General features: G+C 53.9%; 1 protein-coding gene across 18 annotated transcripts in view; it reads left to right on the forward strand.

Annotated features, from left to right (window-relative positions):
* ARAP1 (ArfGAP with RhoGAP domain, ankyrin repeat and PH domain 1) overlaps nucleotides 1-19,972 on the forward strand; it is a 75,326-nt gene that overhangs the window by 29,026 nt on the left and 26,328 nt on the right. For 8 of the 18 annotated variants that reach the window (XM_035264129.3, XM_035264130.3, XM_035264132.3 and 5 more), the window contains 10 exons: nucleotides 11,332-11,501; nucleotides 12,094-12,161; nucleotides 12,767-12,897; nucleotides 12,998-13,141; nucleotides 13,846-13,915; nucleotides 14,206-14,326; nucleotides 14,771-14,973; nucleotides 15,380-15,486; nucleotides 17,929-18,128; nucleotides 19,402-19,487. In XM_035264129.3, coding sequence (XP_035120020.2) covers nucleotides 11,332-11,501; nucleotides 12,094-12,161; nucleotides 12,767-12,897; nucleotides 12,998-13,141; nucleotides 13,846-13,915; nucleotides 14,206-14,326; nucleotides 14,771-14,973; nucleotides 15,380-15,486; nucleotides 17,929-18,128; nucleotides 19,402-19,487 — 1,300 coding nt within the window. Of the gene's footprint in view, nucleotides 1-3,744; nucleotides 4,290-11,331; nucleotides 11,502-12,093; nucleotides 12,162-12,766; nucleotides 12,898-12,997; nucleotides 13,142-13,845; nucleotides 13,916-14,205; nucleotides 14,327-14,770; nucleotides 14,974-15,379; nucleotides 15,487-17,928; nucleotides 18,129-19,401; nucleotides 19,488-19,972 lie in introns of those variants that run through there. The other 10 variants (XM_078340276.1, XM_078340278.1, XM_078340282.1 and 7 more) reach the window with 5 other exon arrangements.

The following is a 19,972-nucleotide window of genomic DNA, read 5'->3' on the forward strand; positions in this document are numbered from 1 at the left end:
GGGCCCTTGGGACGTATATCGTGTGGGTGAGTAGATGAATGCCAACATGAGTTTGTGTACTGGCAGGTGCTGAGCTTGGGGTGCATGTGAGTAAACATGCATGTGACTCAGCACCCAGTGGGTGCCCTCAGCACAGCTGGGCCATAGGGCCCTGAGCTCACCATCCCAGCTCCCCTTCCCTCATCCTACTACCCAACCTATGTCATCCCAGATGTTTTAGGAAGGGAGAGGTCTTCAGAGGAGACAGGTGGGGAGAACGGGGCTGGGATAGGATTCTAGGCCACAGACCAAGGTTTAGGCAAATCAGAAAACAAGCAAGGATGGAGTTCCCTCCTCCCTGCCCTGGCATGGCCCAGGATTCTCAGAACCGGGCTCATCATTCTGCCAGGCCTGGGGGGACTCCACATCACCCCCCGAGTCTCTGTACCCCCTGCCATTATCATCATCATTATTAATAGAGACACGATCTCTCTCTGTTGCCCAGGCTGGAGTGCAGTGGTGCCATCATAGCTCATTGTAGACTCGAACTCCTGCGCTTAAGTGATCCTCCCACCTGAGCCTTCTGAGTAGCTGAGACTACAAGTGTGCAGTACCACACCTGGCTAATTTTTAAATTTTTTGTAAAGACGAGGTCTCGCTTTGTTGCCCATGCTGGTCTCGAACTCCTGGGCTCAAGCAATCATCCTGCCTCAACCTCCCCAAGCACCAGGATTATAGGTGTGAGCCATCGCACTTTGCCCATACCATTAATTTAAGCTCGTGCTGATTGAACATCCAAGATGGCCGATCGCTAACATCCCGGGATTGCAGCTCTCAGGGAAGGCGCGGAGAACTAGAGGACGCCACACTTTCAGACAAAGTCTGGTCGCTCACGGAGCAGAAGATCCCCCAGTGGTGGAAACACACGAGTCGCCAGTGCGACTCTCGTGGTTGGCGCAGCGGTTCGGCCAGCACCTCGACGGGGCAGCGCTCAGCGCAGAGTAAACCGGACCGGTTCCCCTTCTGACCGAGGTTTGGAGCCCTGGGAAGGCAGAGTCGCCTACTACGGAAACAAGAAGGAAGCCCGACAGGAGAATCCTGGGCAGAAAAGCACCATCAGTTTTAACGCCGCTGCTCTGGCCCTGGGAACTAACAACCTGGACGTCCACTCAAGAGACCTAATCTGAAAGTTGGTAATTTCAAAGATGACAGGAGGATAAATTTACAATGACGGGAAGAAACCAGCATAAAAAAGCTGAGAATACTCAAAGTCAGAACGCCTCTCCCTCTAAAGATGATCACAGTTCCACATCAACAATGGAACAAGGCTTGATGGAGAACGAGCGCCTCCTGATGACAGAATCACTCTTCAAGGAATGGATAATAACAAACTTCGGTGAGTTAAAAGAACATGTTGTAGCCCAACGTAAAGAAACTAGGAACTTTGAAAAAAGGTTTGATGAAATCCTACTGAGAATAGACAACTTAGAGAGGAGTATGAGTGAATTAATGGAACTGAAGAATACAATACAGGAACTCCGAGAAGTATGCACAGGTTTAAACACTCGAATTGTTCAAGCAGAAGAAGGGATATCAGAGGTCAAAGTCCAACTTAATGAAATAAAACGTGAAGAAAAGATTAGAGAAAAAAGGATAAAAAGGAATGAGCAAAGTCTCCAAGAAATGTGGGACTATGTGAAAAGACCAAATTTACGTTTGATAGGTGTACCTGAATGCGACGGAGAGAATGAATCCAAGTTGGAAAATACCCTTCAGGATATTATTCAGGAAAATTTTCCTAAACTAGCAAAGCAGGTCAACATTCAACCCCAGGTAATACAGAGAACACCACAAAGATATTCCTCAAGAAGAGCAACCCCAAGGCACATAATCGTTAGATTCACCAGGGTTGAAACGAAGGAGAGGATACTAAGGGCAGCCAGAGAGAAAGGTCAGATTACCCACAAAGGCAAGCCTATCAGACTTAGCAGATCTCTCGGCAGAAACTCTACAGGCCAGAAGAGAGTGGGGGCCAATATTCAACATCCTCAAAGAACAGAACCTTCAGCCCAGAATTTCATATCCAGCCAAACTAAGCTTCACAACTGAAGGAAAAATAAAATCTTTTATGAACAAGCAAGAACTCAGAGATTTTATTACCACCAGGCCTGCTTTACAAGAGCTTCTGAAAGAAGCATTCCACACAGAAAGAAACAACCAGTATTAGCCTTTCTAAAAATATACCAAAAAATAAAGAGCACCAACATAAAGAAGAATTTACACCAACAAATGTATAAAACAGCCAAATGGCAGTAACCCTAAATTTAAATTGACTAAATTCCCAATCAAAAGACACAGCCAAAACCCAACCGCATGTTACATCCAGACCTGTTTCACATGCAAGGATACACAAAGACTCAAAACAAAGGGATGGAGAAAGATTTACCAACCAAATGGAGAGCAAAAATAAATAATAAATAAATAAAAAGCAGGAGTTGCAATTCTTGTATCGGATAAAATAGATTTTAAAGCAACAAAGATATAGTGGTAAAAGGATCAATGCAACAACAAGAGCTAACGATCCTAACACCCAGATAGGAGACTTAGATTCAATGAGACAGAAAATTAATAAGGATATTAAGGACTCGAACTCAGATCCAGAACAAGTAAACTTAATAAATATTTATAGAGCTCTCCACTTCAAATACATAAAATATACATTCTTGTCAATACCACATCACACCTACCCATTAGTTTAAATGAAACGTTGATTGGCCATTATTAATACCCAATTTTTTTCAAAATAAAGCAATATTTCCATGTACTCTCCCTCTTTCTCTTCCTTTCTTCCTCTCCTTTACTTATTATTTTTTTCTTTCCTTCTCTAAAAAAAAAAAAGAAATCAACTTGTAAACCTCTAGATCCAGGTTGGCAATGTCTCTTTCATTGCTTGATTTCCTTTCTTCCCTTCCCTCCCTCCCTCCCTCCCTCCCTCCCCGCTTCCTCCCTTCCTTCCTTCCTTCATCCCTTCCTTCCTCCCTACCGTCCTTATTCCCTTCCTTCCTGCCTTCCTCCCCCCCCCCAAAAAAAAATTTAAGCTCGTGCTGGGGAGCTCGCTGAGGAATCCAGAGATTCTGAGAAACTTGCCCAGAGTCACCCAGCCTGGCAGAGGCGAAGCTGATGTCCAGACCCTGCCTCCTGGCTTCAGGTCAGGTTTACTCAGCCCTGAGCGTCACAGACATGAGCCCTGTGAACTGGCTTCCCTGAAGGTGGCACAGGGGTCATTTCTGATGTGAAGTTCCAAGGTCACACCGCAGATCCCCTCCCAGCTTGCTCTGGCCTTTGGTGTCCCTCTCTAATGCCTAGATGCTTGGAGGTGCCTCAGGAGGAGGGAGTGTGTGTCCTGAAGGCAGCTGCCCAGCTGGAGCCATGCTGCCAGGTTTCCCTTCTGTGCCCTTGACTGCCCTGCAGCCCAGCCAATCCCTGGTCTTCCTGGAGGCTGATCACTTGTTGCCAGGGCAGAACTTTCACCCTTCAAAGAGCCTCTTTCCCAGCCTCTCTGGGCCTCCTTATGCGGGTGGGGTAGGGGAGAGGCCACTGCCAGGACTTCTCTGTCAGGACTTCCTGGGCGTCCACCCTGTTAGGCCTTGCAAGAGCAGTGGACACTGTTGGTTGTCCCATACCAGTTTGGGAGGGGGTGCAGCCTGGGGGCGGGGAGGAAGTATCTGCCCCGGGGGATTCTGGGTGACTTTTCTCTTTCTCAGTGTTCAGGAAGTGTGTATGTTGGCCACAGCTACAGGGGGTGGGGGAGGCAGAAAGCAGGAAGCCTCCGGGAGACCAGAGCTAGGTGCGCGCGCGCGCGCGCGCGCGCGCGCACACACACACACACACACACACACACACACACACACACACACACACACACACACAGTCACAGTCACTCTCTCTCCCCTCTCTCCTCTCTCTCTGTCCTCTTCCCTTCTGGACAGATCCACAGTTATACACAGAAACACACACACACACACACACACACACACACGTAGAGAAGTGATTCATAAACACTTAAAGACGTAAATCACAGGTGCAAAGCCATACCTGGACCCAAAAACCGCTAAGAGAACTGAGCCTTAGACCCACCCAGGGGCCAGGGACCAGGGGCCAGGCTTGCAGGTACACGATATTCTTGGGCATACACACCCGCACTCGTCTGGCCAGAACCGTGGGAGTCCTCAGCCCCAAGACCCGGCAGGCATCTGATGGTGAGCGAGGGGCCATCGAGGGGCTGCCATTGCTGTTGTTGCTGTTGGCAGGTAGGAGGGAGCCCTGCCCGGAGCCCCTGTCTGCCACCCCTGGCCTGGTTTTCTGTGCTGCTCTCCTCCCCATTCTCTTTTTTTCTCGTAGAGCTTTATCTTTCACTTTCTCCACTTCGTCTCTTTTTTCCTTGCCTTTTCCTTTTCTCCCCGTCTCTCATCCCTCCCTCTCCCCTGGGCTTTCTAGGTCTCCGCCTCCCCATACACTTCTCCTGGGTCCACCAGGAGCCCACAGTGCCTGTTTTCTGGGTCTTTGTTAGATTCTGCCCCACAGAATGCTCCTCTTTGGGGTTCTGCCCCTTGGGGGCCTGGTGCTAATCTCCTCACTTCTCTGCTCCCAGCTCTCAGCACCCCTCTGGGGATTCCCTTGGGGAGGCTTAGTTTGGCTTATCTCACTGTCAAGTTCGAGGGTGCTGTGATTCTGAACCTCCCACCTCAGACCTCCCTCCCCCGGGGGGTTGGGGAGATAGTGTGCTTCTTACCTCTCCTCCCTAGGACTTGTGCTGTGGTGGGTGCTTAGGGGGTGTAGGGGGTGGTCTCCCCTCCCCTCAGTTACTGTGGATCCCTGGTGAACTCAACAGTCCTGTGCTCGTGTTACTGGGGACATAGACCTCTACCAAGTCCTGTTCACACACCCTGTGCTCTCCAGCCCTGTCCTTTGCCCTCGGCTCATCTCTTCCATAGGGCCCAGCAGATACCTGCACCTGCTCTTTCTGCCTGGCTGGCCTGGACCCAGGAGGGGCTCAGTGAGCTCCCTGAGGACTGAACTTCCTCCCACTTCTTCCCTCAGGAGCCAGCCCAGGGTCACGCCTGGGATGTGCTTAGAGCTGCTATGGGAAAGGAGGCCTCTGCCACCTCCTGCCCAGACAGGGCTGGCCTGTGGGAAGCTGCGTGTAGGTCTGGTGATGGAAGGCCAAACAGGTTGTGTGGGCTTAGAGGAGGGAGCAGTTTGATGGACTTCCTGAAGGAGGAGGCCTGTCCTGAGCACAATGGAGTTAATAATCCCCCGTCATTACATGAAAAAATGCCCCCAGCAAAATGCTTGGCATATAGTGAGTGCTTAGCAAGTGGTAGCTGTTGTCCCAGGGAGAAGTGCTGAGAGCTGGGTGAAGACGTGGTTGTGAGGATGGGCTCCAGGTTAACTGGGTACTGCTGTATGGAGAGGCTGGGGAGCTGCTGACCTTCTCCAATGATGAGGATATGAGTAGGGTGATGGTCATTCAGCACACACTTGCTGAAGCCCCCTCTGCTGAGTACTGCTGGCGGCATGGAGAGGACTGGCTCTAGGGACTCTCAGCTTGTGCAGAAGTTGAGAGGCAGACCATGGACATTCCATTCTAGCAAGTGAGACCCTAGGAAGGGCTGTCTATGCTGGGCCTTGGCCAAAGTGAGCAGAACAGAACCAGGAGAGTGCTGGAGCGGATGACCTTTGGGTCTCATGATGGAGGAGGAAGGGAAGAAGCCACAGAGGAAGCAGGAGGCATAGGACTGAGGCCTGGGGCCCTGAGCAGTCTAGGGCATGATTGAGGAAGTAGGCAGCTGGGGCAGTTTACCCCTGTGGAAAGTGGACATCAGGGTGGGACACAGATGTCCCCAGATCATTGGACCTGCAGCCTTGCTGGTGAGAGTCCAGGAGCTGGGATTGGGCTAGGTCCCTCCAACACCTGTGTGACAAGTGACTCTAGGAAGGGGTTGTTTCTGGGTTCTTAGTCCTCTGAGGCAGTTCACTGAAGCAAACATTGACCCATATGACCATATTGAGTGATCGGAAGTGTGGAGGCTCGGGGAGCCCCAGGGACGGCCCAGATCAGCCTGAGATGTGAGGGGAGGCTTGCGATAGTGGGGAGGATGGACCTATGATTTGGGCTTTTTGTAGGAGGAGTAAGAGTTGGCTGGGCAGGGAAGGGTGTTCTGGGTGGAAGGAACAGGGTATGCAGAGGCCTGTAAGTATGCATTGATAGACTGCAGCTCAGTCAGCGAGGGCTGGAGTGTAAGTAGGGGGTGAGGCCAGTGTCAGCCTGAGATATGCAGACTGCCCCACTCTGTGGCCTTCCTCTCCTCAAAGTGAGACCTGGTTCTTTTGGCCAGAGATTGGTGTAGATAGAAAGATAGGAAGGGGCAGGGGTGAAGAAGGAGGTGGCATGAGAGGCTGCTGAGGCTATGAAGCTGGTTCCTGGCTCAGCCTGTAGGGCCTGGGTCTCCTTCGAGGTAAAGAGGTTGTGCTGATGCCAGGTGCAAGTATCCCTCCTTTGCTGAATTATCAGTAGCCTGGAGGCAGATCAGTGAGGAAACTGAGGCTCAGAGAGGAAGGGATCTTTTCAAGGTCCCAAACCAATGAGTGTTTGAGCTGGGTTCAAGCCCAGGTCTGCCTGGCTCCAAAGCCCTCTTTCTAGTTAACTGAGTGACCACACATCTCATCTTACCTGGGACAGGCCCTATTGGTGCCTGCTGCCCTGATGTAGTTATTACTAGTGCTTCTTTTAACTTTTAGAGGTCTTTCTGGTTATTTTTTATTTTTTTTGAGATGGAATCTTGCTCTGTCACCCAAGCTGGAGTGCACTGGTGCAATCTCTGCTCACTGCAACCTCCGCCTCCTAGGTATAAGCAATTCCCTGCCTCAGCCTCCTGAGTAGCTGGGATTACACGCACCTGCCACTATGCCTGACTAATTTTTGTATGTTTAGTAGAGATGTGGTTTCACCATCTTGGCCAGGCTCGTCCTGAACTCCACCCGCCTCGGCCTCCCAAAGTGCTGGGATTACAGGCTCGAGCCGCTGTGCCTGGCTATGTTTCTGGTTTATACGATTAATTATGGGGTCACCCTCCTCTGACCCATTGTGGCTTGAGACCCTCCCATGTCCCATAACCCCCAGCATGAGGTCTGCTCTGTATATTTTTTCTGATTCTATAAAACAGATTTAGGCTGAACCAGCACCTTAGCTGCCTGGCATGCCTAGTCTCTGGGGAATAGTGGGTGAGCAGGTGGGTTCACATGCCCCTTGGGTAGAGGAGAAAAGGCTGAAGGAGCAGGGAGCCAGGGATGCAGGGTGAGTGGGGAGAAGCTCTGTGGGAGAATCTTGGAGGTCGCCTAGAGGAGGAGGCCCACTGAGCTGCATTTTGATGTGGAGGTGGGCTTCTGTGGGCTATGGGAGGGAGAGGGGAGAGGAGGAGGAAACTGTGAGTGAAAGCTTGGAGGTATTGCCATTGAGGATGGGCCCCAGTGGGTGAGATGTCAGTGAGTGACATCCCAGCTGGGCCTCAGCTGGACCTCGGGTTTGGAGCAGGGTCTTACTCTTAGTGTTGCAAGCAGTGAGAGGCTGGGACTCCAGTTATGGCGGGAACATTCCTTGGGCCCTATTCTTGGTAAGGGGTCACTGCCCCTTCCCTGGGGTTTTCCCATATGTTGTGCCTTCCTGAAAGCACTTCTCCTTTCCTGGGCTTCGTCCTGACTCAGAAGTGCCCTGATATCCTGTGGTAAGCAGGCAAGCAGGGAGCAGCCAGGAGGCTTCCTGGAGGAGGTTGCTAGAATTCCCAGGAGGCTTCTGAGAGGCCCCTTTATACCACCTTCGTGAGACATGGTCCCTTCCCTGTGGAAGCTCTGCTGGGAGAGGACCCTTTGCATCAGTTTCCCTCTCCCTTCCTGCTGTGGTCAGGGCAGTGATGTGTTCCCTCTCAGTTGGGTCCTGAGTCCTGGTGGCCTGTGGGAGGAGGCTGGCCTCAGAGAAGGCTTGGGACTCTGGCATGGCCTTGCTTGCTCGGCTGTGGTGCTGGGCTGCCAGGGCTCAATTCCCACTGTGGCACCAAGGACAAATAACCTAGCATTTCTTTGCCTCAGTTTCCTCCTCTGTAAAGTGGAATCATGATGAGCCTTACCTTACAGAGCACCTGTAATGAGTAGATAAATGAAGAATCCATGTCAAGTGCTTAGAAAATGGCTGTGAACACACATGTGGACACACATGCACAGTTAATGAATCCAGGTGTCTGTAAGTCCCTGCTGAGTGCTGGAGATACCCCAGTGAGGAAGGAGGGTGTGGAGTTTGCTTCAGGGAACCTGCTTGCTGCCCAAGATGGGCAGACCCCTTGCAGCAGATCAGGACAGTGGTGGGAGATTCACTGTGGTGCCAGAGGAGGGGCCGATGCTGCTGGACCCCAAGGATGAGGATGAGCAGGTGGGCAGTTTTTCTCTATGGTACCACCTTCCCCTCAGCTCTGGCCTTCAGACCTGGGGGAGCTTTGGGAGCCAGGCCCCTTCAAACCTGCTTGGCATTGGAGGGATGGCACCTGTCCTCACCTCCCTGGACTGAGGTCTGACTGGCTGTGGCCTGACAACTTAGAATTCTGCTCTCTGCTGATCCCAGGCCTGGCCTCCAAGCCCCTTCCTCTTGGGCTCCGGGAGGCAGCAGTGATAGAATGATTTGTTCATCAAGAAGTCTCTAAGGGAATCGCAGGTGGCCAGCTAGGGCCAGCACCCCAGGTCATGCTGTTGGGCCTTCGGGCACTCTCTCGGTTGCTTGGTCATTGTTTACCCCTTCTGTTGCCTTCCCTTCCTCCTGCTGCCTACCTGCCCACCTGTCCACCCACCTGGCCCGCATACTCTTGCTACTGACTGGGCTTTGGGGGGACCAAGTCCAGTGCTGCCCCTGCCCCAAAGGGACTCAGGTCATGTGGGGGAGACAGCCTGGTACAGTGCCTACCAGGGGGTCTTCATAGGTCCATTCCGACTCAAGACTCCCATGGCCCCTGCCTTGGCCTCAGATTCCCAGAGAGGCCTGTCAGGTAGGGAGCAGCTTGCCACCAGGGCAGTGACAGGCCTTCATCTGCTGAGGGGTCCTTGAAGTGATCCGAGCCACAGCCCACGTAGCTGTCCAGGGGCCGTTCTCTGTGGCCCTCCAAGTGACAGCTCAGGAGTGAAGGACTGGGTCTCACAGCGGATAGTGACTTACAGGGAGCCAGCCAGCTTTGAAAGCCCTTGCCTAAGAGGCCAGTCGTTTTTTAACATCCCCGCAGGCGTGGCTTCAAATCCCTGCATGGGATGTGCCCAGTTTGCAGAACACCATACTGGGCGAAGCTCAAAGCTCCAGTTTCTCTACCAGGTATAGAACCTGCTTATGGTGTCTCTCCGTCCAGACACTGTTCCTGCACGGGCCGTGCTGCCAGAGGCAGTGGTTGCCTGGTAACGTGGCTGACATGCTATCGTTTGCAGGTTTCCAGGGGAACAGAGCTGGAAACCTAGCTGAAGGTCAGCTCTTCACACAGAAGAGGAAGGGGTTTGCTTAACTTTTATCTCCACTTGGAGAAGAGACAAGTGCAGTAGAAGGCAACGCAGAAGAAGCCAAGTGTCCTAAGAAGCTCATAAACTTTGGAGTCAGGGTTTGGATCTTGGCACAAAGGCAATACTTTGAAAAATGTCATTTAGAATAATTTGTATGAAGCTCTTAATGGAGAGCAGCATAAAGGAGGGGTCAGGGAAGATTTTCAGAGAAGGGCAGTGTGGTTTTAGAGTTAAAGGGTTGCTTCCCACCTCCTAGGGTGGGTGGGAAGAATCAGGGGAGGTGGGAAGATTGCTTGATACCAGGGGTTCAAAACCAGCCTGGACAATATAATGAGACCTAGTATCTAAAAAAAATTTAAAAATCATCCAGGTGTGATGGTGCATACCTTGAGACCCACCTACTGGGGAGGCTGAAATCAGAGGATCACTTGAGCTCAGGAGTTTGAGGCTGTGATCATGCCACTGCACTCCAGTCTGCCACAGAGTGAGACCCAGTCTCTTAAGAAAAAAACCCAGAGGTTAAAAAAATGTGTGGATGTTCCCAGGCAGAGAACAGAGAGGAGGGTGTTACTGGTGGAGGCCACCGCAGGAGTAAAAATCTGGAATCATGACCACGCCTAGGCAGACCCTGTCACTGCCTCCCAGCCCCTCCTTGCTTTCAGGGTAGCCGCACACCGTCAGCCATTGTCAGGAACATTAAGGCAACAGACAAGGCCAAAAATAACCCAGGGAAAAGTTGCCCATCCACCCTGATTCTCCTCCTTGGCCCCTGCAGGACACCAGCAGAGACAGCTGGTGGGGCCAGGCCTCCAGGGCTCAGGCACCTTGTTCCAGCATGTGGTGCCTGCGCATCCTGTGTGCTGGCACGTGACACCTCCTGTCTTGGTTAATCCTCCTAGCATTCTGCCAGGTCGGTGATAGAGCCCCCATTTTACAGAAGAGGAAACTGAGGCTCAGAGGGGCTAGGTGCTCACCCCAGGACACACAAGAACTAAGAAACTAAGGCAGGATTCAAATTCATGTCCTTGATGCCAAAGCCCTTCAGAAGACAGCCTGTCAGGAGCAGTGTGATCTGTGCTGAGACAGAGGGGGACACTGTATGCCTGTGAGAGCCCAGGAGACCCTGAACCTGGCCTTGGAGAATCAGGGGAGGGTTCCTTGGGGAGTGGTAGCAAAGGTGAGGAGCTGGTATTGTGGGAGATGGGTCTGGTGGGAGGAGGTGAGTTTGAAGAGTCTGAGGGCACCAGGAGGTAGTGAATATCCAAATCTGGGCAAGAGCAAGGTGATCTTGAGTCAGAGACCCACAGTTGGGGGCCTTAGGAATTGGTTTCTGAGGCTCTGGTCTGTGCCTCAGGCCTTGCAGCCCATTTCAGTCCTGTCCCTTCTCTTTGTCATCAATGCCTTCTTATCCTTAAAAGCTCAGGTCAAGTATCACCCCCTGCAGGAAGCCTTCTCTGACTCCCCATTCTGGTCTTTATCCCTCCTGCAATGTGGAGACCCAGTGGGTGTATGTGACTAAAAGCTAGAGCATTGAGGATGGGTGACCACCTCATTCAGGTCAAAGAGGGTGCCTGCTTCTTTCAGGCTTTGGGGAACCGGCAGGGATTTTGCCTCACCTCATTTGGGAGATGAGGTGAGGAGGGCGCTGTGCAGGAGGGCTCCTGTCTGTGAGTTTGTATAGTGCCTGAGTTTGGCTGAGCTGGGGCTCAGTAGGTTTCAGTCTCGGCTCTGTTGCTTAGTGATGCCCAACTTTTGTTCTGTTCCCAGCCTGACCTCCAAGGAAGAGGAGTCATTGCTGCCATCATTGTCATCCCCTCCCCAGCCAGAGCTTGAGGATCCCCTGTCCCCCCTCCCCCAGGCGCCTCCCCACTCCCCGTCTCCACCTCCCTGTCCCCCGGAGATACCTCCGAAGCCGGTACGCCTGTTGCCAGAGTTCGGTGAGTGCTGCAGCCAGGGGATGTGGGTCTGGGGAGGGCTGGGGATCTCTGGGATCAGGCCCCGGGAGGGTATCAAGGATCACATTCCTTTCTGTGCAGCCCTGCCACCAGCCCCCTGTGTGGCCATGGGCAGGTCACAGCTCCCTGAGGGCCATTCTCTTCATCCTCACGATGGAGACAGCACCTACCTGTCCTACCTCCTGACTGTTAAATGTGGGGCCATGGCTGGCTTTGTCCATGGTCTGATTTCCATGATGTTGGGTGGTTTGCTTTTCCTGGGGTTGGCAGCATTTCTTGATTTGTGTTGCCCTTTTAGCATGTTTTGGACAGTCCTTAGCCCAACCCCTAACCTCACTGCTGTCTCAGACCTCTCTGGTGGCCCAGCCACTCCTTGGCCATCCCTCTTAGTGCTGTCTTATGGGGCCTGAGGGTATAAATAGCACTTCCTATCCCCTGCACCTTTTCCTGAAAGCCAGGGAGAGGTAGAGGTGGGGGTCTTGGCCTGGGGGAGGCTTTGTGAAGCCCAGTGTTGTACCCCAGGAGAGGATGCCAGGCCCCTTGCCCTGAGTCCCCCCAAACCGTCTCTTACCAGATGACTCTGACTACGATGAGGTCCCAGAGGAGGGGCCAGGGGCCCCAGCCAGAGTGATGACCAAGAAGGTGGGACTGGGCATAGGGCTGTCTGCCTGTCAGTGTGTATGTGGGGTGCCCAGCTGCCTGTCAGACCCTGGGGACCACCAGACAGAGAGTGAGCAGCCATTTCCTAGGAGGCTTCTCCTTCCCCAACTTTGCTGTCTTGCCATACAGGGGTCAGGAGTCACATGCAGCCACAGCTCCCTGGGCCAGGGGTCCGGGCTTTGGTGTGGCTCCCCCAGGCCCTGGCCATGGGTGTGGGCACGTGGCCTCCCCGACCCTCTGCTTTGGGAGTGTGTGTCCTGTCCTGGAGTGTCTGTCTCTGTTTCACTTCTTGCGTTCCTCTGTCTGTCTGTCTTGTCTCTCTAGCCCTCAGTCTTTTTCTCTGTTCCTTCATCTTTCTGTTTTTGTCTGTGTCCTAGGTCCGTGTCTGCCACTGGCTCTCCTGTCCCTGTGATCTGGGTCCCTGTGTGATTTTGGCTGGCAGGGGGAGGGAAATGTGAGGAAACAGAACTAAAACTGCTGAGCTGCGTGGGTTTGGGCTATGTGGACAGAGGGGGCGTGGCAGCCCCTGGGTGGGTGTGATCTGGGGTTTGAAGGGAAGGATGACGCTGAGTGGGTCTTGGGGGCAGGAGGAGCCCCCACCGAGCCAAATCCCACGGGCCGTGCGTGTGGCCAGTCTGCTGAGCGAGGGGGAGGAACTGTCTGGGGACGACCAAGGGGATGAGGATGAGGATGACCACGACTATGAGGGCGTCCCCAAGTGAGTGTCTGGCCACCCTCCTTCCCACTGCCCAGCCCATCCCCAGCCCACCCCATCCTCACCTCCTCAGCCTGGCCCCCATCCCCTCCTCTCTCACCAGTGGCGGATGGCACACCAGCAGCCTGAGCTTGCCCTTGCCCAGACCGGTTGCTGCGCCACACCCCATGGACGGGCCGCCTGGGGGCACCACCCCCATCACACCAGTCATCAAGGCCGGCTGGCTAGATAAGAACCCACCTCAGGGGTGAGTGAGGCCTCTTGGTTCCTGCTGTGCTTGGTTCCTGACTTGCATGGGGACAAGCAGTGTCCGGGACTCCAGGACACTGGTATCACAGATCTAAAAACCAGAAGGGCCTGAGATGATTTGCATAGGTCTCCCTCCAGGCAGACTGCGACCACCGATGAGTCCCTCCAGACCCATTTTATTGCCCTGAAAATGGGGAAATAGCTGAGCTTGATGGCTCATGCCTATAATCTCAACTCTTTGGGATGCTAAGGTAGGAGGTTTGCTTGAAGCCAGGAGTTTGAGACCACTCTGGGCAACATGGCGAGACCTTGTCTCTACAAATAAATTTAAAAATTAGCCGGGTGCAGTGGCTCATGCCTGTAGTTCTAGCTACTTGGGAGACTGAGGTGGAAGAAGCACTTGAGCCCAGGTATATGAGGCTGCAGTGAGCTAGGCCTGTACTACTGCATTCCAGCCTGTGTGGCAGAGTGAGATTCTGTCTCAAAAAAAAAAAAAAAAAAAAAAGAGAGATGTGCTACTTTGAGTCTCACTTCAATCACTCTTGCTGTAGATAAAGTCCATCTTCTTGCCAGTGACCATTGGGATCCTTCCTCCCTAGAACCTGGCTGATCCTCACACTGAGTGTGGCTTCCGAGGGCTGGGGTGGTTCTGGAACCTGTCCTCCCTTCCCCATCATTTGCCTGTTGTCTCTCTACCTCTAGATCTTACATCTATCAGAAACGATGGGTGAGACTGGATGCTGATCACCTGCGGTACTTTGACAGTAACAAGGTGAGGCCTGCATCAGTCCCTGACACGACCCCTACTCCAGCCTAGGCTGGACCCTTGCACTGGAGCGAGGTGTCATCCCTTCCCAGAGGAGTCCTCACCAGAGCTTTTGTCTGACCCCTTGACCCGTGTCCTCCTGGCCAGGGCTGCCGAGGAATGTAGTCAGGGTCAGCACAGGGTCTTGTCTCTGATCACCTGCAGGAGATAGGGCTACAGCCTTAATTTCAGCTAAGGCTGGGGGAGCCAGCGAGGAGGTGCTGGACCCCAAAATACAGCTCCTGTCTCTCCCCCAGGATGCTTACTCTAAGCGCTTTATCTCTGTGGCGTGCATCTCCCGTGTGGCTGCCATCGGGGACCAGAAGTTTGAAGTGATCACAAACAACAGGACCTTTGCCTTCCGGGCAGAGAATGATGGTGGGGAGTATGGGATGTTGTGTGGAAATGGGGAGAGAAGACTGGAAGTTTGGCTAGAGGAGGGGGAGGAGAAGCATGGCTCATCTACCCTCTTGCATCACATTTGGGGAGGCGTGATCCCTTTGTGAGGTGGGTGGAGGAAGGGGGCACCCCCTGTGACCGGCTCAGTGCTTGGCACAGTCACTGAGTCCTAAGAACCTCCTGATCCCATTTACAGCAGGAGCAGGCTTGAAGGGGTGAAGTCACTTGCCCAGCATCAGCGGCATAGCTGGGATTGGAGCCTGAGCTCATTTAAGTCAGAGAAGTCAAGCAAAGTGATGGGGGCAATCTGGGTGGGCTTTCTGGCAGAAGTGTTGCCTGAGGAGCCTAGGGCCAGGAGACCCCTGAGGGGCTCCCTGCCTGCCAGGCCCACCTTGAGCTTGCTCCTCCACCCTTCTCCTGCAGTGGAGCGGAAGGAGTGGATGCAGGCCCTGCAGCAGGCCATGGCTGAGCAGCGTGCTCGGGCACGGCTGTCTAGTGCTTATCTGCTTGGAGTTCCAGGCTCAGAGCAGCCTGACCGCGCTGGCAGCCTGGAGCTGCGTGGCTTCAAGAATAAGCTGTATGTGGCCGTGGTCGGGGACAAAGTGCAGCTCTACAAGAATCGAGAGGTGCTAAGGGGCCTTGGAACCTCTCCCCTGCCCATGCCGCCCTATCCTGCCCTCTCTTCCTGCCCCAGGCCCACCTGGGGCCTGAGCCCTGCTTTTTCTGTTCCCTCTTTTCCTACAATGAGCCCAGCCCTTTGCCTGGATGTGTCCTCACTCCTCACAGTACTGACCGCTTCCCCCTGGCTCTGAGCAGTGCCCTCCAATCCCTGACCTGACTCCTGCGCCCGTGCACCTCTGCTCATTGCTATGTGGACCCTGAACCCACAGCCTTTTACTCTGCCCAGCTTCCATGTCCTCTCCTGGGCACCCTTCAGTCCCTGAGTTGCACCACCTTCCCTTCCTCTCCCCTCCCGAGCCTCATGCCCTGTCCCCAAAGCCCTGCCTTCATCCCTTCCCGCCTACCCTTCAGGAGTACCAGCTGGGCATTGGCATCACCTTCATCGATATGAGCGTGGGCAACGTGAAGGAAGTGGACCGGCGCAGCTTCGACCTCACCACACCCTACCGCATCTTCAGGTGACCCTCCCTCCCCTTGGCTCACCAGCGCCCTCACTCCTTCCTGATGTTTTCCTTTTGTGCAATGTGGGAAGCTGTCCCTTCTTGAGGGATGGGTTCCCTCTCCCTGCCCTGCCCTGCACAGCCCCTCTCCTGTTGCTCGCTAACCCGCTTTGATCTCCCTCCCTTCTAAGAGGTCTCTCTCCCCCTGTGACACTTGGTCACTGCTGTCCTCCCCTGCCTGCCATGCTGCTCAGGGGTTGCCTGTGCTGGCCTCCTGCACCCACTGCCCCTGCGCCTGCGCCACCCCTGGAAGGTGCTCTTGTCTCTCAAGAAGGGGCTCCTCAGTCTCTGGGCCCCCAAGGTTCTGCCATCTCAGTTTCCTCTGACTTCAGCTGTCCCCCAGTGTCTTTCTCTGTCCTCTGCCCTCTCCCTGGGCAGCCTTGCCCACTCCTAGTCCTTCAGCTGCTACCTCTGAGGCACTGAACTGTGCTTGGCTTCTAATCCTGGGTCCACCAGTGACTAGCTATGTGACCTGGGACATCACCTGTCCTGTGTATGCCTCAGTTTCCTGAGGAAGTCTTTGTAAGACTGAGTAGTAACTGCTCAATAAGTACTAGTATCACCCCGCTTCCTCTCAGCTCTCTGCTCTTAGCCCAGGTTTCTGTCTCCAGCGGGATCTTTCTCCTGAGCTCTGGCCTGCATGTCTGACAGCTATGGCCATCTCCTCCTTTCAGCAACCTGTTCCTCCTAGGGGCCTGTCTCTCCAACCAAGAGGGAAGGGCCCGTGCCTTTCCTTTTAACCCCAATGTGGCCCCATCCCTCTGCTGTCACCCTTCTGGCCTGGGCCTAGTGGGCCCTTGGCCCCACTGCCTGCCTCCTTACCCTCGGGCTGCCCATGCCTGTTCATCCTTTTTACTCCAACTACTTTGACTGCCATGGGGATCTTATTTTTCCTTCGTCTTGAGACGAAGTCTCACTCTGTCACCCAGGCTGGAGTACAGTGGCACGATTTCAGCTCACTACAACCTCCACCTCCTGGGTTCAAGCAATTCTCCTGCTTCAGCCTCCAAAGTAGCTGGGATTACAGGTGCGTGCCACCATGCCCTGCTAGTTTTTGTATGTTTTTAGTAGAGATGGGGTTTTACCATATTGGCCAGGCTGGTCTTGAACTCCTGACCTCATGATTTGCCCACGTCAGCCTCCCGAAGTGCTGGGATTACAGGCGTGAGCCACCATGCCTAGCTGAGAGCTGTTTTTGTTTGCTCATTTCTTGTATTTGAAGTTCTCTTTGATGACATCCTTGGCCTGAGATTCTTTGCCATAGTCCTTAACTACCACACAGCTGCAGCCGCGCCTGATGGGTGTTCTCTGATTGTCAGTCTGAGATGGCTGCCCGTTTCTTGGTTTCTTGTTGCCCCAACACTAAAGAGGTGGACTTGGTGTTCTGCACAAAGGGCCTCCCCCAGCTGGCATGAGTGGCTCATTGCACTCAGGCGCAAGCACAGGAAGGCGAGCTTGGTGCTTGGCTCCGCCTTTGGCAGCTTTGCGAATTCCACATGCGAGGCTGTGGAGGAGGAGATCTCCAGCACCTCCATAAAGTGGGGTTCACGGCCATCACTCCTGCAGCTGTGATGCCTTCCTCAGTTGTGGCAATGAGTTATGGGTCAAGTGGACTCAGGGTCACATGTGTGACTTGGCGGTGGTAGGGAAAGAGCCAGAGGGGTCTTTAAAAAAACAAACAAACAACTTTTTAGGGACAGTCATCCATTTGTTGTTCAGCCAGGGCCTCCCACCCTGAAGAGCAGGGCATGCTGTGGCGGCCACAGGTGTCTGGGTATGTTGGGCCAGTGGAGTTCTTTGTGGAGTGGAGTCATGGAGCATATCACATTTGGGCTGGGATAGGAATGAGGATGGGAATGGTGGAGGGGTCTTTTAAAGACATCTCTGTACCTTCCCCTCCTTCCCACTGAAACCCTCTGTGGGTTCTCCATTGTCCTCAGCATGTGCTTCCTCTGCCCGGTGCAGGCCTGTCCCTGTCCGCCTCCCAGCCTCTTCTCTGCCAGTCTGCCCTTCTGTCTGCAGGTCCTGGAATGCCCCATGTGCCATCCTGCCCCTTTGCACATGCTGCTCCCTCTGTCTAGAATGCCCTTTCATCTCTGCACCTGGTTCAGCCCTTCTGATCTGTCCAGTCTTAGCTCAGGCATCATTTTCTTCCCAGCAGCCTTCATTCCCCGGGCTGGGCAGAGCCCCCCACTGGGCTCCTCTGCCCCCATATGCTCTCAGGTTCCTGGTGTCCTTGCCTTTGTCCATGCCTACCTTCCCTACCAGACCTGGGATGCCTCCCTCTTCTGCCTAAGTGCTCCCAACACCTTGTCCCCCACTTCACTCTGTACCTTCTCATGCTGCCCCCAAATCCCTCTGAGTCCATCCCCGTCAACCTCTCCACTCCTGTGTCCCCAGCTTCTCTGCTGACTCGGAGCTAGAGAAGGAGCAGTGGCTGGAGGCCATGCAGGGAGCCATCGCCGAGGCCCTGTCTACCTCGGAGGTGGCCGAGCGCATCTGGGCTGCAGCCCCCAACAGATTCTGTGCTGACTGTGGGGCTGCCCAGCCTGACTGGGCCTCCATCAACCTCTGTGTTGTCATCTGCAAGCGCTGTGCAGGTGTGTACTCGGGGGTCAGGGCACCAGGCAGAGGCATGGCAGGGCTGGCCAGTTTGGATGGCCAGTGTCCTATCTGGCAGAAGGGCCTAGAGCAGAGACAGCAGTCAGAGAGCTGCTGTTGATGAGGCTTCTTCTGCACACCAGGCCTTTCCCCTGTGATTAGCCTTGAGACCTTACATTGCCAGGCTGGGTTCAACTTCTCCCATTATGGATGGGACATGGAGGCACAGGGAGGGGAAATGGCTTGTTCAGAGTCACCTGGCAAGTAAGTGAGCCCAGATTTGAGCCCAGGCTTGTTGGGGTCCAGTGTTCCTCTCATGTCAGAGGAATAAGGGTGGCCAAGCAAGAGGAGCTGGCAGGGGCCAAGCCGGGCAGGGTTTTGCATGCAGAGGGAGGGGGACAGGAGGCAGGGATGTGGTCAGATTTATTGGTCAGAACCTGGCGGGTGGGTAGAAGCTGAGTTAGAGGGGGCGAGACTGGAGACCAGTAAGGAGGCTGCCATAGGATCCAGGAGAGGGAGGAGGAGGAAGCCTGGCCTGGGGAAGCTGTGAGCATTTGAGGGCTGTTTAGGATCTATGGTGGAAAACTCACAATGACTGACTGGATGAGGAAGATGAAATGTAAGAGGGTCAAGCCCAAGGTTCATTCATCTGCTCAATCAAGGGTCCACTGTGTGCCAGATACTGCCAGATGCTGGGGATTCGGTCCTCCTGGGAGCTGACGTAGTCTACGTGGCAGCTGTAGGCGTCTGGATGTGGGGATCCAGGTGGAGGAGCAAGTCTGGGGAAGTGTGCTGGGGAGGCCCTCTCTGAGGAGGTGACATGCCAGTTGAGATCTAATGGCAGGAAGGAGTGGCCATGGGGACATGGGTGATGAGAGTCTGGGTAGAAAGATGATGGAGGGGGAAGCAGGTATGGAGTTGTGATCTAATTCTGGGAGCCACTAGAGGGTGAAAGCAGGGACTGGAAGTCAGGGATTTGCAATTTAAAGAGATCACCTCTGGCAGGGCTGTGTTAGTGTGGCCTGTAAGAAGCCAAGCATGGTTCCAGGGAGCCAGGTGCAGGAAGCTGGTGCAGGGGCCCAGGTGAGGGCTCAGTCCTGCCCTGCAGGGAGCAAGGGTGCCCGGCTGAATTCCAGAGCTGCCAGCAGGCATACCCACTAGGCCTGTCTGTGGCCTCTCATTCCTGTCTGTCCCAGTGGACACTGGGGCTGGGTAAGTGCTCCTGTGAAGGGGAGGGCCGAGGTGATTCCAGGTCTGGCCGTGTGTCTACAGGAGAGCACCGTGGCCTGGGTGCCGGCATCTCCAAGGTGCGGAGCCTGAAGATGGACAGGAAGGTGTGGACAGAAACACTTATCCAGGTGGGGACGCCCCTGCTTGCCACCCGTACTTGGGGTCTGCCCCATTCAACAGCTGCCTGGGTTTCCTAGCCCCCTCCCTATCTCACTGACCACGGCACCCTGGAGCTGGAAGAGACCCTTTGTGATAATCTAGTGGGCGGGGATTTGGGAAAAGCAATTTTTGGCAAAGTCAGGAAACTAGCCAGTGAACTAAGAATGTTTTTATATTTTTAAAGTGTTGTATTAAAAGAAAAAGAAGAAAATGCAGCAGAGACTGTATATGTTTAAAAAGCCTAAAATATTTACTATTTGGCCCTTGTGAGAAATAATTTGCTGACCCCTGATCTAATTTAACTTTCATCCATTGAAAGGTCCTGGGCAGGGCTGTAATCTGCCTGAGTAATGCATACTGACCACCACCCCTGCCTCTTTCCATTCCACTTCCTGGCTGACCCAGGGACTTCTCCCTTACCTTGCACACCCCCTCAGAGGTTCTCAGCCTTCAT

This window comes from Callithrix jacchus, chromosome 10 (genome assembly GCF_049354715.1).
Source record: "Callithrix jacchus isolate 240 chromosome 10, calJac240_pri, whole genome shotgun sequence".
NCBI classification, from domain to species: Eukaryota; Metazoa; Chordata; class Mammalia; order Primates; family Cebidae; genus Callithrix; species Callithrix jacchus.